This window comes from Drosophila biarmipes, chromosome 3R (genome assembly GCF_025231255.1).
Source record: "Drosophila biarmipes strain raj3 chromosome 3R, RU_DBia_V1.1, whole genome shotgun sequence".
NCBI classification, from domain to species: Eukaryota; Metazoa; Arthropoda; class Insecta; order Diptera; family Drosophilidae; genus Drosophila; species Drosophila biarmipes.
This window is the reverse complement of record NC_066616.1, coordinates 2,451,392-2,466,480: the sequence shown is the minus strand read 5'-3', so window position 1 is coordinate 2,466,480 and position 15,089 is coordinate 2,451,392. Positions and strand designations below refer to the sequence as shown.

General features: G+C 35.5%; 1 protein-coding gene across 4 annotated transcripts in view; it reads right to left on the bottom strand.

The window, feature by feature from the left end:
* Window positions 1-358: 358 nt before the first annotated feature.
* The window catches only part of LOC108028870 (fatty acid synthase), a 41,557-nt gene continuing 26,826 nt past the window's right edge, over window positions 359-15,089 (bottom strand). Inside the window, exons 1-10 of one of the 4 annotated variants that reach the window (XM_017100860.2) lie at window positions 12,611-12,880; window positions 7,493-8,010; window positions 5,624-7,441; window positions 5,146-5,569; window positions 3,812-5,083; window positions 3,143-3,755; window positions 2,813-3,087; window positions 2,398-2,747; window positions 1,251-2,346; window positions 359-1,191 (exon numbers count right to left, since the gene is read on the bottom strand). In XM_017100860.2, coding sequence (XP_016956349.1) covers window positions 517-1,191; window positions 1,251-2,346; window positions 2,398-2,747; window positions 2,813-3,087; window positions 3,143-3,755; window positions 3,812-5,083; window positions 5,146-5,569; window positions 5,624-7,441; window positions 7,493-8,010; window positions 12,611-12,748 — 7,179 coding nt within the window. In that variant the 5' untranslated portion in view covers window positions 12,749-12,880 and the 3' untranslated portion in view covers window positions 359-516. Of the gene's footprint in view, window positions 1,192-1,250; window positions 2,347-2,397; window positions 2,748-2,812; window positions 3,088-3,142; window positions 3,756-3,811; window positions 5,084-5,145; window positions 5,570-5,623; window positions 7,442-7,492; window positions 8,011-9,822; window positions 9,830-12,610; window positions 12,881-15,089 lie in introns of those variants that run through there. The other 3 variants (XM_050889341.1, XM_050889342.1, XM_050889343.1) reach the window with 3 other exon arrangements.

Sequence of the window (15,089 nt, the reverse complement as noted above, 5' to 3'; positions counted from 1 at the left end):
TAGTAAGACTTAAAATTCGGTTTTCAATCAGGTATTAAAAAAATACTTTAACAATATTGCTTAGATCTTCGGTATCTAAGTCTTCTTTATATTTTGGGTCCATGGGTACGAACTTCCGATGCAGCTTTATTGTGGTGTTATACGTCATGAAATATTTCAGTTTCCATCTCTATTTACACTTCAAATTGTTCCCCGTTATTGCGCAGTAAGGCCAACCATTAACCTTCAAAATGTTACTTTTAGGATATATATTTTTACAACCTAAGTCAACTACCTGATTAGCGGGTTTCCACTTTTTTTGTTTGGAATGTTAATAATCTTCTCTTAAATTTAACCTACTTCCCAATTCTCTAATAACTACAAATTTCAGTCTTTTTATTTTTATGTTTTTAAATATTTGTTAATAAGCATTAAAAAATAATTTTTGTACATAATATTTATATTATACATTATATTATTGGCTGTTGGGCCGTCTTAATTTTTATGATTATTGATAAAAATATTTTAAAAATGTTTTTAAACAACGGAAACGGGCTTGTCGTTTCTAATATATTCTTCAAAATTTTTATCCTCTAACAGGGCCGGATCAAAATCATTTATTATCTGGCTTAATGATGGATTGTCCAACATCGTCGTATGATTTCCTTCAATTACTTTAAGTGTAACTGTGCCAGATGTAAGTAATGAAATACAATAGTCTTCATCAATGTCTTGCAGTGAAACTTCAGCAGGTCGAACTAAAGTTATAGGCGATTTAATTTTCTTTAAACCATTTAAATCAAAAGAGGCTGCCATTTTAACTCGCCTAAACATAGCTTCCACCATTGTCGCAGCGTATTCTTTACTGTATATACTTTGTTTTTGAACATATTCCATAAACAATGACATTTTTTCTGAAAGATTTTCCACTTTGTGAAAAGCTTCTGACATTGACTCCTTAGTTTCTTCAGGGAATATCTGATTAACAATACTTGAAAAAAGAAGATCGTAAAGATCATTGTCCGAAAACTGTTCACCCAAATGCAGATTTGTTAGCTTTTTCAAAAAATGAGGTGCTCCATCTATCAACATTATATGTCCACGAAAACCGGCACTTTCAAGCAACTCTGCCAGCTGTAAAGCTACAAATGTTCCATAAGAGTATCCAATCACATAAAAAGGTTCTGTTTGCTTTAAAATAAGTTTAACTTGCTGTTGAGCAAAATATATCAATTAATATTGTTTAAGGATAAATAAAAAATGTTACTTACTTCAAAACTTTGTTGTGCTAAGTCTTTTAGATTTTCCAAATGTGCGAACTGATGAAGCTGTAGTACAACTGCCCTGCTTTGCAAGTTCAAGCCCATTTGGTACCATGCACGTCCAGCTGTGCCCTCTAGTCCAGGTATTATAATATTTGGTGGAAGACTCTGTTTCGTAGGAGATGCGGAGGTCTTAAGCGGGATAATAATACGATCGCAGTTTGTTTCGTCTCCTAGGTTTCGGATCAGTAACTCCATACCTAGGAGCTTACTTTCTGAAGCAAAAATCATTTTAATTCCATCTGTATTCTCCTTTTCTCTAGCTTCAATAAACTCCTGAAGTTTTTGAAAGGTAAGGAGACGTAAATCTTGTGGTGATAAAATGAGCTCAAAGTCACGCTCTAGAGTTTGCTTAATTTCCACCGCCATTAATGAGTCCATACCCATTTCTGATAGTGTTGTTCCTAAAGATACTGACTTTAAGTCCCGTATTCCCATAATATTCATGACAGCACCAATAATACTTTCATTTCCTGATCGCCCGATTCGTTTTTCAGCAACGACCATGCTTGACACAATTGATGCCTCGGAACTTAGTAAATGATCAAGTTCCTGAATGCATGATGAAATTCTTTGCTGAAGGGTGCCTCCTATTTCCATGTCTATTTTGTCTTCCGCCATATCAGCTACTAAGCCTACTTCACCGACGGCCCCCCATTGAATAGCTTTGCCTGGCAGGCCGTCTTTGTTTCGATGCTCAATTATGCGTTCCATTACAGAATTAGCCATTCCATAATTAGCTTGGCCAGCATTTCCCCGTCCACATGAAACACTTGAAAAAACTACGAAGTGCTCCAACTCAGGGCAAGAAATACGAGATAGCTCATCCAAATATTTGGTCGCAATAGCTTTTGGTGCAAAGCTTTCTAAAAATTGTTTTGCATTTTGGTTGGAAAAAATACTGTCTCTTAGCACGACAGCCAAATTAAATATTCCACCCACTGGTCCCAACGCAGTAGCTTCAGAAAGAAGTTGACGGCAGCCCTCTCTTGATGAAATGTCTGCGGTGCTTATAGCGATATCGCAGCCATAGGTCTTCCATAACCTATTTAAAAATGTATATTTTTATGTAAAAATGTTAATATAGTTGACTTACGCAATCCTGAAAGATTGATAGTCTTTTTTGATTCCGCGGCTTGAACTCAGCATGAGTTTTCGTGCTCCACGAAGCGTCATCCAATCAGCCAATTCCATTCCGAAACCTCCCAGGCCCCCAGGGATGACATATGTAAGATTAGGCTTGAAGTAAATTTGACTAAGAACTCTAACAGGTAGAGTGGAGGGATCATCCGGTTTTTCTCGAACTTGAATAACAACTTTTCCTATGTGCTTGCCACCGATTAAATGTCTAAATGCGTGTTCAATTTCATGAGCCGGAAAGACTTTAACCGGTAGTGGTTGAATTATTCCATTGTTAATGTCAGAATCGATTAGGGCTTTTAAATGCTATCGATAAAACAACAAAATTTAGTACATACTTTAGATTATCTACTTCTTAAATATCTTTTTACCAAAATATCTTGATCAGGTGCCAAAAGAAGGCTGTCAGCAAGAACAGCATGAAAAGTTATTTCTTTTAAGAAGGACCCCAATCCAATCTTGTTGTCGTTTGCCATGTCGAATTTTCCGATTTCCAAAAACCTTCCTGACTTACCAAGACAACGTACTGAAGCAAGCAGCTTTTCTTCTGATAAAGAGTTTAACACAAAATCCACACCTTTTCCATTTGTCTCACGCTGCACCATAAGCTCAAATGATGTATCTCGAGAATTCCCAATGTTGGATTCTACAATTTAGTTATATTTTTTACTCATGTTACTCACAAAGTATTTCGAAATTACCTTTAAGTTGCGGAAACGTTTCCAACAAAAATTGTTTTTTTTGCGGTGTACTGCATGTTGTAAAAACCTCCAAGTTATAGGCCAACGCCACTCGAATGGCGGCTAGACCAATGCCCCCAGTACCTGCATGTATTAGAATGCTCTTTCCTTTTCGTATATCGCTAATCATAAAAAAGGCATAATAGACAGTTATATATACTACAGGCACTGTGGCTGCCTCTTCTAAAGACCAATGATCAGGAATATCCCAAATAAGTTTTGATGGTTTTTCAACATAGGAAGCCACACCTCCTTTAACAACCATGCTCATAATTCGTCGTCCTGTTTCCACATTAATTCCGGAATATTCAAAACCCAAAACACAGTTTTGATCTATACGACTTGATCCATATAATTCAACGGCTAACCGACCAGTTGCAAGCATTACATCTCGAAAATTTAGAGATGAAAATGCTATTTTAATCTGACAATTTTGTGGATTAAGGGGTCCTTTTAGCCATCGTAAAGTGGATAGGTCTCCACGCTGAATTACGTTTCCATAAATATGATCTAATCTAGGCATTTTATTCTCAATTTTATGCAATTGCAAATGCCTATAGCTGCCCCAAGAACCCTATAAAACGGACATATTTTAACATGAAGAAAATAAAATAAATAAAAATAACTTACATTACGATAGATGTTGAATGCCATTCCCAGTGAAAGTTGAGTAGAATAAAAAGGGTGAGACAAATCGAATGCTGGAGCACTTGGGTCGTCAATAAAAAAACATCTAATCATATTACCGTCTGGCTCTTTTCTTAAACAGTTGACCAATCCAATAATCCCATTCAATGATTCATTAAATGAATACACAATTACCGGGGCTTTTGTATTTATCGCTGATTGTAACACTGAAATCCAATCAAAATTCGTATCCTTTTGAGATACTCTAACCAAAACTGGGTTAACTGATAATTTTTTTGATATTTTCTGCAGTAAAAGAAGTGTTTCTTTGTTGTCATCAATCGGAATTATTGCAATTGTTTTAAATTGATCAAGTGCCAAAATATTCGCTGTAGAGTTTTGCCTAATCAACAGATATCCAGTATCAACTAGAACCTTGTGGGCAGTTGCATTTATATCATGTATTTGTTCTTCTTCTAGCCTACCAATTATGACGAAATGACAATTTGATTGAGAAGACAACTTTCCATTTTCAATATGAAGGCCTGGAATGTTTTCTAGCTTTTGAGATGTCAATAGAATGCCATCTCCAGTAATGACAGGTAAGTCTTCAATTGCTTCTAAAAATTCAGGTAGCACTGTTTTTTTCCCATCTGTGTCTAATTCAACCAGCTTCATTTTTATGGTGGGGTTGTTCTCAAGAGCAATTTGAACGCAAACACGGGCAGCATTTTTTATAGATAGGATTGGGGATGGAGAAAGTGGAAGAAAACTATATTCTTCAAGGACTGGAATTCCAGGAGGTCTACGCCTTTGCACTGGACTCGCATGCAGTCCGACAAGCTCTATTCCTCCTGCAATAATCCGGTCATACATGTGATCTACATACACATTAAAAACGCGATTGTCAGGATTCATTTTTGTCATTAAATCAAAATGATGAACACCATTTATTTTAAGTTTCCGGATTTTGGTTGGTAATAAAAGAGTTCGTGAATCAGTCCCCAAAATTTGAATTTGGAGCATAGCATCCATGAATGTTACCCAATTATAATTCCATTCAACCTTTCCAAACAATCCATCTGATCGAGCCATTTGGACGGCTTGAAACGCTCCATTGTAATGATAGCCGCGCAATCTTAGCTCCTTGTAAAAGTCTCTTTTGGAAATCATCGGAAACTCTGAATTAGCTTGAAAATTGTATACTTCCGGAATAGTCGGCTTTTCAGTCTCACGGATAACTCCGCTAACAACTAAGTTACCCGCTTCAGTTATCTACATTGCGATCGGTTAATGCCTTTTAAGTATAATAGGAATTTAAACGGCAATTTACTTACCTCAAAGTGTCCGGTGCCATAGTGAATCATAACAGTTAAGTCTACTTTTCCATTAACTGGCATACTTGTGGCTCTTATAAAACGTATGTCTTCGAATTCAACAGGTACATCCATATAACTCGGCCCATGGTACATAAGTGAGAAAGTTTCCCAAACATACTGAAGATAACATGTTGCTGGCACAAGAATTTTTCCGTCAATTATATGTCCACTCATAAATTCTTCATTGTCACTCGCCAAATTAACTGGAAACACACGCTCTCCGCTAGATTTGGTCTTCATATTCTCGTATTTCGTCACGAACCAGTCTTCACTGTGGTCCCAACGAATAAGCGGGCTAATACTGGGTGTCGAGCGCGATACAGGGAATTGAATTTTTTCATACAAGTTAGCAACTGGTAATAAAACTCCATTTTGATATATCCTACAAGAAAAATTATATTTGTTACTTAAAGTTTAGAACTTAATTCATACATACTTTCCCAGGGCCGATAGAAAAAACAATGCATTATTCGTATTACCTCTATTTGTTAGAGGAATATGTACACCATTAGGCATTGATCGTTTAAGAATAGCACCTAAAAGTCCATGGGGCGCCACTTCAATAGTCAATGAATTTTTTGGTAGCAATGAAAATGTTTCATCGAAGAGTACACTGTTTAATAAGTTATTGGTATGATACTCTGCTGAGCATAATTTTGCTTGATCCTTATCCCAATCAATTTTGGGAACGCTAGTACTCAACCACTTCATAGTTCTAGTTTTAGGATTTGGAATAATCTCTTTCATATATTTCAATAATGGAGGCCCCATTTGTGCGATGTATTTGGAATGATATGCAATATTTGAACAGGGAACTTCCTTTGCGAAAATTCCCTTTGTTTTCAACTCAGCTACAAATTGGGAAACATCATCTAATGGTCCAGATATTGTGCACGAATCCGGGCCATTATGACATGCCGTCTCAATTGACTTTGGCAGCATATGCAGAATAGTTTTATATCCAACGCCGATTGCTGCCATTGAACCCTGAATTTTTTCTAGGTCCACACTAACTCTACCACGATAATAAGCGGCCAATATCATTTGTTCAGCAGTCAGCCCACCATCCGCATATGCGCAGCCCAATTCACCAACAGAATGCCCAATAATATAGTCTGGTTGAAAATTTAGAGATCGCAAGACATCTGTAAGTCCTATTTGCACAGCTGCTATTCCCACAAACGAATGCAAAATGTTCTGGTAAATTTCTGGATCATTGGATGTTAATATATGTTTAAGATCAAGGCCTTTTGACAGCAACGTCTGATGACAATTTTCAATCGATTCCCGAAAACGTGGAATTGTCATAAGTGATGACCCCATTTCATACCATTGCGACCCCATTCCGCTATAAACCCAGACGATCGGGCGTCTAAGGCCAGTGTAATGTTGAACATCTCTTATCAATGCTTTACATGGTTCAACTCCTTGTTTGGCGAATACCGCATACCCTCGGAATACCATACCAGAAACGTCTTCCTCTTGAATATTTTGAAGCAATCCAATAAACTCAGCATCCAAGGGATTTTTTTCTACAGCATTAAAAATCTCTTCAACTGCATCCTCCGTCCTTCCTGCCCAAGTGAGTAGCCGCGGAACTTCATCTTCTGGCAATCCAAAATTAGTTTTTGACTTTGGATAACCCTTCAAAAGTGCATGTGCATTCGCACCACCGAAACCAAATGAGTTAATTCCAATATAGGGATTTGGTAGGGGAGTTACGTCCTTAACAACAATCAACCTTCCCTCGGCCAAGGGTAAAATTACTTGTTTAACCTCCGTAAAGTTTATGTTTGGTGCAATTAATCCAGATTCAAAAGCGAAACAAGCTTTTATTAGGGAACAGATTCCAGAAGCCGCTTCTGAATGACCAACATTTGACTTTACGGAACCTACAAGTAGTGGCTTTTCCCTTTGACTGCATAGAACATTATCGATTGCTTTGCACTCCTCTGGATCACCAACGACCGTTCCCGTACTGTGAGCTTCCAAATAACCTAACTCACTTGGTTTGTGATCAATATCTTTGTAGAACTGATCAAGCAATTTCTCTTGAACTATACCCGATGGATAAGTTATCCCCTCTGGCTTGTATCCATCGCAGTTGGTTTTTGAATAAACCACACTTGCGTAAACTCGCTTAGCATCTTTTTTTCTTTGTAGGAATAGGCAATTAATTGTTTCTGATCTGGTGTAACCACTAGCATTTTTATCAAAGGGGCGACAAAAACCATCTGGCGCTAAAACGCCAAGTCTAAAAAAAATTTTCTTTTATACGAAATAAAAACAAAGGCTTCTTGCTTACCGTGCAAACTGAAGTGTAACAAAGGGATGAAGTAATAAGTTTGATCCACCAATAATTGCAGCATCAATTTCTCCATTTCGAATAGCGCTGAATGCATTGTCTAAAGCGTACATTGAACTAGAACAAGCTGTATCTAGTAAAAATGAAGGACCCTCAAGTCCCAAACAATAGGATATTCTGTTCGCCATCATAGCTCTACTACAGCCAGTGATTCCAAATCCGCCAGAAGAAACCTTTTCATAAAACCATGTTTTCTCGGATTCAGATATACAAGAGCCTATGTACACTCCAGTTTTTGATCCACGTAGACTTTTCGGATTAATTCCTGAGTCTATTACAGCTTCGTAAGCCGTCTCAATCAAAATTCGTGTTTGCGGGTCCATTGTGTGGGCTTGTTTAAAATGGACTCCAAAAAAAGTTGCGTCAAATTTTTCTAGCTCCCCAATTTTACCAGATCTTTTTGGTATTTCCGGATTAAAATGACGCCAACGGCGTTCATCATCGTCAACCATGTCTATCTAAAATATATAAAATCGTATTTTTCATTATTTATTTTACTCTACATTTTTATTTTTGTAAAAAATTGTGCACAAATGAGAGGTGTTTTGTATATGGAAAAGTTATTTAATTTTTTTTCTTGTTGTGTTGATGGTGCGAACGTCGCGACCCCTTACATCTCTAAAGGGTGTTTTAATTTAATTTTTCATTGGCTTATCAAAACGTGAGAGAAAAACGAGTTTTTTAACATTTTGTCTAGTTTAAAAATTTTACAAGTTTTGGGAGGTTTGTGGACGTTAGAGTGGGCGTGTCACATTCACTTTCAAATCGGAATCTGAAATCTCATCTGTTTTATTGTTTCCGTAATCACAACAAATGGCTAGACTAGCTGGCTTAACTATTGACGCTGATCAAGAATATTATTAGTATTTAATTATCATAAATTAATCACTCCTTTATTATTCATTTTACCTGTAATTTACTTTCCGACTAATTTAGTATACCATTTTAATTTAAACAAAAAGCATATTGGGATGTGAGTGTAGTTTGTAGTTTCTCGAGAATTAATAGCAGCGTAGAAGACTTCCGACGGAAGCATTTCGGCAAAAAAAGATATGTAGATCTTCGGGTATTACCCTCTCTTTCTGTATCTTATAATCTGCCTGCCCTCGGCTCTCAGAGAACAACATTCGGTCGGTGTTCTCTTTTGCGTCTCTTCATTATGTTTAGAAAGAAACCAAAAGAAGAAGAAGATCTGGTGTATTCTGTTAGAGTTATGAAAAGAGGAGCAGCGGCTGTTTAAATTGTGCGCTGCGACACATTTGAATTTATTCAAAAAAATGATATTTTTTGAAAAAATCAAGTCAGGTATGTGTTTCCTTAAGTTGAAGATTTTGTGCGTTGATCCACGTTTAAAACGTTCTTTTTTGAGGTTTTTTATAGGTTTTATAACATAACCCAAAAATTCTGGTTCCGTTACCCAAAAGTGGCGTTATGAAATCCCTCAAACGGTTTTAAAAAATTTGAAAAGGTGCGTTGAACAGGGATTCCGAGGACCCGGACCGAAAACTGAAGTTAAATATTAAAAATAAATTATCCAATAAAAAACTTCCCAATAATAATTGTTCTTCTACAGAAAATCTAAATGACACAATTTAAATAAAATGTAGTGAAAGTTAATTAATATGTATGTATTTTAAATTCAATAATTTCCGACGGTATTTCCCCGGGACGTGTCACTTGCACGGGAAAGTTTCTGGAAAATCGCGAATTTACGATGGGATTTCCCCGGTAGGTTTCCCGTGCACGGGAAAGTCCTTGGAAAAATGAGTATAACAAAGAGGGGAAATCCTGGGGGACTTCAAAAAAATTTCCTGTACATTTTCCCTTAGGAAAAAACGGACATTCCATACAATTTTCCTATGGAGCGTCCCGGGGAATTCCGACGTGCGCCAGGACAAGTCCCTTCGGAATTCCGGTAGGTTTTCCCCGGGAAACATTTATTTTGGAACTGAAGGGTACTAACAACTCTTATACGCTCGTTTGGATGGCACTCGTTGAGTGTTGTGTAACGGTTACGTAGTAAAATTAACCCTTGGAATACAAACAAATTGCATTTAGGTCATAGATACCTTTGGGCTTCTTGATTGCTTATTACATGTTGATTTGTTAAATATTTTACACACACATTAAACAATTTCCTTAAATCCGAAAGAAGTTAATCTGAAAACTAAAATTGCGTTATTTTGTAATTTAAAATTTTTTTTATCAGTTGCATTTCCTTCCAATTTGTTTTTTTAAGTTGCAGCTTTGAAAACACGATGAACACATACTATATACACCCAGAATAAAATCCGTTCGAAACGTTCAGAAATCAAGTCCAAACGGGGTTAAAAAGTGCGTAAGCTTGTTTGTTTACAGGTTATAAAGTTAAAACGAAACTTTGGTGTTGGTTTCCGAATGAATGCAGTCAGTTTAAGAACATTTCGGTCCTAACGTTGGAGCATTAAAAAATATAGAAGGAAGGGAAGGTTTGTGTACATGCTTATTTTTCTTTGTATACCATATACGAGTATATTTCATTTGACTACTTTTGTAAAAAGTATTATTAAAGTATTGTCGTTATTTTGCTACTAGAAGTACATGGAGGCATTAATTTTATCACAATCGCAACCGTTTTTTCGCGGAATTGAACCTATGCACTAGACCTACATACATTTTTTCTTGAACGGCAGATTTTTCATATCTTAAAACCATGAAAAAGCTTCTTGATTTTATTCGTACTTTTTTTTCTGGGTGTACGTATGTATATCCTAGAAAGATTTTGTAGAACTTATACCCGTTACTCGTAGAGTAAAAGGGTATACAAGATTCGTCCGAAAGTATGTAATAGGTAGAAGGAAGCGTTTTCAACCCCATAAAGTATATATCGATCTAGCTTGCTGGCGCCCCCGGAAAAGATAACGGTTTGAGCAGTGTGAGCAAGTTGAGACACGGCGTGGACATTTCTGGAACGCTGAAATCTCGGAAACCATCAAAGTTAGAATATTCAGTCATGGCACGCAGATTCCTGGGCTTCCTGCGCAGAGCACGTTTGTTTTTTTTTTTAACTTGCCACGCCCATTCTAACGCCCAAAAGCTGTAGTGGTTTTTATGCTAGATAATTTTGTTTTTCTAAAGTGTATTTGCCTCTTCAATACCTATTTTCAATTTTGCCACGCCCACTCTAACGTCCACAAACGGTTTAAATGCTTAAATCTGTCTGCCGCGCACATAACATATACTAAAAATAGCGGGTAGGTGACGCTTTGCAACATCGAAACATATATCTCCATTTCCCTTTTGCTCCCTTGAGCTGAGTAACGGGTATTTGACAGTCGAGGCACTCGACTATAGAGTTCTTCCTTGCTTCGTTTTGTGAATGTCTTCTCTGAAAGTCTCAAGATCCATCATTCAAAACTTTAAATTCTATTAACAAACAATGAAGTTTTATTTTAAAAAACTCATTGTTTTTCCCACTCGTTCAATATGCGACTCTTTCAGTACTGTGGGCAACAGGTTAGGCAAATTAACTTGTAAAATTATACATCTTAAAAAAGATAAAGAACAATTTTGACTAAATCTTTAAGTTGCTGGCATACAACAGAGCGCAAGACCAAGGCCCAACATGCGGCAATATTAAAAGATTATTTCAAAAAAGCTCTCTATAGATAGGAAAACTTTAAATTGATCATTATGGGTGAATTAAGAAGCTCGAAAATCGAAAAAACAGCTAATTTGTGATGATTTGAGCAGCGGCACGATGCAGTCATTTTGCAACATGACGCTCGTCCTCGTGTCGGAAAAAGTTGTGGCTAGCGATCTGCAACAATTTTAATAATCTGCAACCAGTCAATCAGTATATTGACAGTTTATAGAGCAAACTTAGTAAGCTGCACGTCAATAGTGTTTCTTTTGATGACAATACGATTACATTTACTTAATCGTTGCTTCCGTGTCTGACAGTGAAATATTAAGGGAAAACTGTATTACCTAAATATGTAATCGTGTCGCGAGTTTGGGCGACTTTAACCTTCTTTCCATTTAAGGGATGGCTTCTACTAATTGTTGTTCCCATGAGTTTTTTCATGGTCTTATTAACCTTTTATTTGGGCAATTGGTCCCAAATTACTTTGGTAAATTCGTAGGCCTTATTATACCCGTCACTCGTTACTCTACGAATGAGATAATAAATGTTTTCGACCCCATGTAATATTTGTATTTTTTATCCATGTGAACACTGAGATCATAAAAACTGTAAAGCCCAACCCTTTGGGTCTTGCTATACGGATTCTTTAAGTTATGGAAGAACATGTAAGCGTCTACATTTTTAAGATTTTGAAAATGCAGTTTTGTTTTGATTATAAATATCAAGCTTGATGTCATTGTTGAAATCAAAACATCCGTAAAAACAGTATTAGGCAAATAAAAATATCGGTATATCGCCATCCCAATAACACCACCTAATGTGGGTAACGGGGTCGTCGACTGATATATGATATATATATATGTGATCCGTTAATCTTATACGATTTTTAGCCACTCAAGTCGATCTGCCAATGAACCTAACTGCATGGTTATCGGTTTGTTCCGGAGCAAGAATATATGTACTTTTTTAAAGAACCGAAACGCTTCCTTCTACCTGTTAAATACTATACTATTTTATATTAAAGCAGGTACAAAATATAAAAGCTCGAGGTTTATTGGTCTATCATCTTTCTATAACTAGCTAATATTTTTCGTTAGCGGAATAGGAAATTAATTATTAATTAATTAAATTAATTAATTAATAAACCATATATGTTTTGTGAACTTTATAAAAAACAAAATGTTTTCATCAATATAAAATCTACGTTAATTCATCGCTAATAAGTAATGCACACAAGTTTAAAGTAAATATATCTATAGACTTTCTTACAAAGTTTAACATGTTTTTATCTGTGGTATTACAATATTTTATTAAGATGATATAACATATCCGTTTCAACTAGCATCAATATTAATATAAAATTTTTTATGGTGGACGGTGCTCTAAAATACAATAACAATTTTCCCCAAGTACTGCGCAAAACTGGTATTTACCTTATTATAGAGCTTATACTTGTATTCGGTTATGTTGCGGCAGTTAGGAAACTTTCCAGCCATTCCGGATATCACAATATCATCACCATCAGTGTCAGGAAATGGTCTAGAATATTTCTTATATTTTTTGAACTCCATTTCTTCGAATATGTTTTTATTTAATTTTGTATTATTCTATTTAATAAAATTAACTTCAATTTTATTTGAAAGTTATTTCTAAACTTTAGCTGTTTTTTGGGTATTTGGTTCATAAAAAACGTATAAACAGAATCCGAAACAGTTTTCAACTAGGCGTATAATATTATTGTGCGTTCTTTTATACAAACTCGCTGATATTCTGATCTATTATCAATTCCAAAAAGGTATGGTAAATACTTTGACCACAAACACTCTGGAGTAATTAAAGGCGTTCAATTGTATAAATAGGCATTTTCATGTAAATTTTGTGAACGTTTAATTTACAAAGAATGCCTACAGGCATGCTTAATATAGGATGACGATTAAATACAGTGGCGGTAAAACTAATAGTCAGATCACCTTCTTTCATGTCTTTATGTTTCTGTTTTGACAACTTCTTTAAAAAATTAAGTTATATGCAGTAAAGTTTATAATAATAAGTATTTTATTCATAAGGTTTATATATTCTTGATCAGGTTCACTAGCCGAGTCGATCTGGCCATGTCCGTCTGTCCGTCCGTCCGTATGAACGCTGAGATCTCGGAAACTATAAGTGTTAGAGCAGTCCACTCTAATGCCCACCAGCCGTCCAAAACTGTGGTTGCGACCGTTTTTATGCTATATCTCAACTATGTCTTTCGATTAAGCTAAGAAAATGTTTGCCACGCCCAGTCTGGCGCCCCAAACCACTAAAACGCTTAAAACTGTTTAACAAAACAGTCTTTAGGTGGAGCTTTACTATATTGCTTTGCTGCTTTTATATCTCCATTTTCCTTTTGCTTAGCTGAGTAACGGGTATCTGATGGTCGAAGCGCTCGACAATAACGTTCTTCCTTGATTTTTTTTAGTTTCATAATGGTTGTCTGAGGGCTGTATACATTTGTGCACTATTTATATTTATCTTTGCGTATAGGCATTTATTAAAATATATCGGAGAGTGGGGTATGAAAAGTAAGAAAAGTTTGGTTAAACTTATCAGCAATAAATACAAAACATCAACATGAAAATACTATCATTTGAAAGCATATTATTAAAATTTTACAGTATCTCAGATGTTACATTCAGAGAGTCGTTACACACCACAGAATAAATAGCACAAAAAAATAAGGTACGCGTTGAAAAAATATGTTAATATATATTAATAAAAGAAAGGAAGTTAAACAAGCCGAAGTTTCTATTCCCTTGCAATTATAAGATTTAATCAACTTTAGTAACACCATGTGAAATTTTTAAGGATTGTTGCTGACTTCTGTTATATTAAAAAAAAAGTATTTCATTCTTTTTTTTTAGACGATTTTTTTGACATCTATAGAGTAGTCGGATTTTTTCAAATTTAATTCGAAATTCTTAAAAATATAAAATATTATATTCCCAATATTATAAGATAGCCCCAAAGCTATAATTTGTTTCATATTATTTTCCCACCATTTTTCTTATCGTTCCTATGAGAGCTATATGATATAGTCGTCTGATTTTATAAAATTATATTAAAAATTCAGAACTAATTAAAAAATGCTATTTCCAAGCTTAGAATGTAATTTCTTTAAAACACCAAACATCCGACTAATTTTTTGACCGATTTTGATACATTTTAAAAATGTTTTTTCCAAGCGTAGGAGGTTATATGTTAAAAAACACCGAACATATAATTTTTAAAAAAATTTTTTCCACGATAGTTCCTATGGGAGCTATAAGATAAAGTTGTCAGATCCGGATGGTTCCAACTTGTATACCACCCTTAATAGAAAAAAGACTTTTAGGAAAGATTCAGCCCGATAGCTTAAAAACTGAGAGACTAGCTTGCGTAGAAACGGACGGACAGACGGACATGGCTAGATCGACTCGTCTAGTGACGCTGATCATGCAAACTTCTTACTGAAATAATTATACCCTATTCAAAGGTATAAAAAAATTTCGCAAGCGACCAATGCACTATGGGGACTTTGCCCTGTTTTCTTTTTAAATGTGTTTTTTTGCATGTATTAAAAAATACGACATTTTGATGCTATTGTATAAAGAACATCAAAATGTTGTTTTATAAATGCAACTGTTAAAATAACAGCTTTTAAACTTATGTAGCTGTTGCAAGCTAACAGCACGAGTTTACGTTGAGCGTAAATTTTTGTGAAAACTTTAATAAATATCTCTTAAACAATAAGATATTAATTGTTCAAGTGTGGATAGATAGAGCTATTTGCGACTTTTTGCAAAAATAAAATTTTTGTGTAGAAACTTCTGGCTTGGCAATGCGGCCCTGTTAGAAGTTTGGAAGTTGATGGCCTAATCGCTTTTGTTTGTGAGC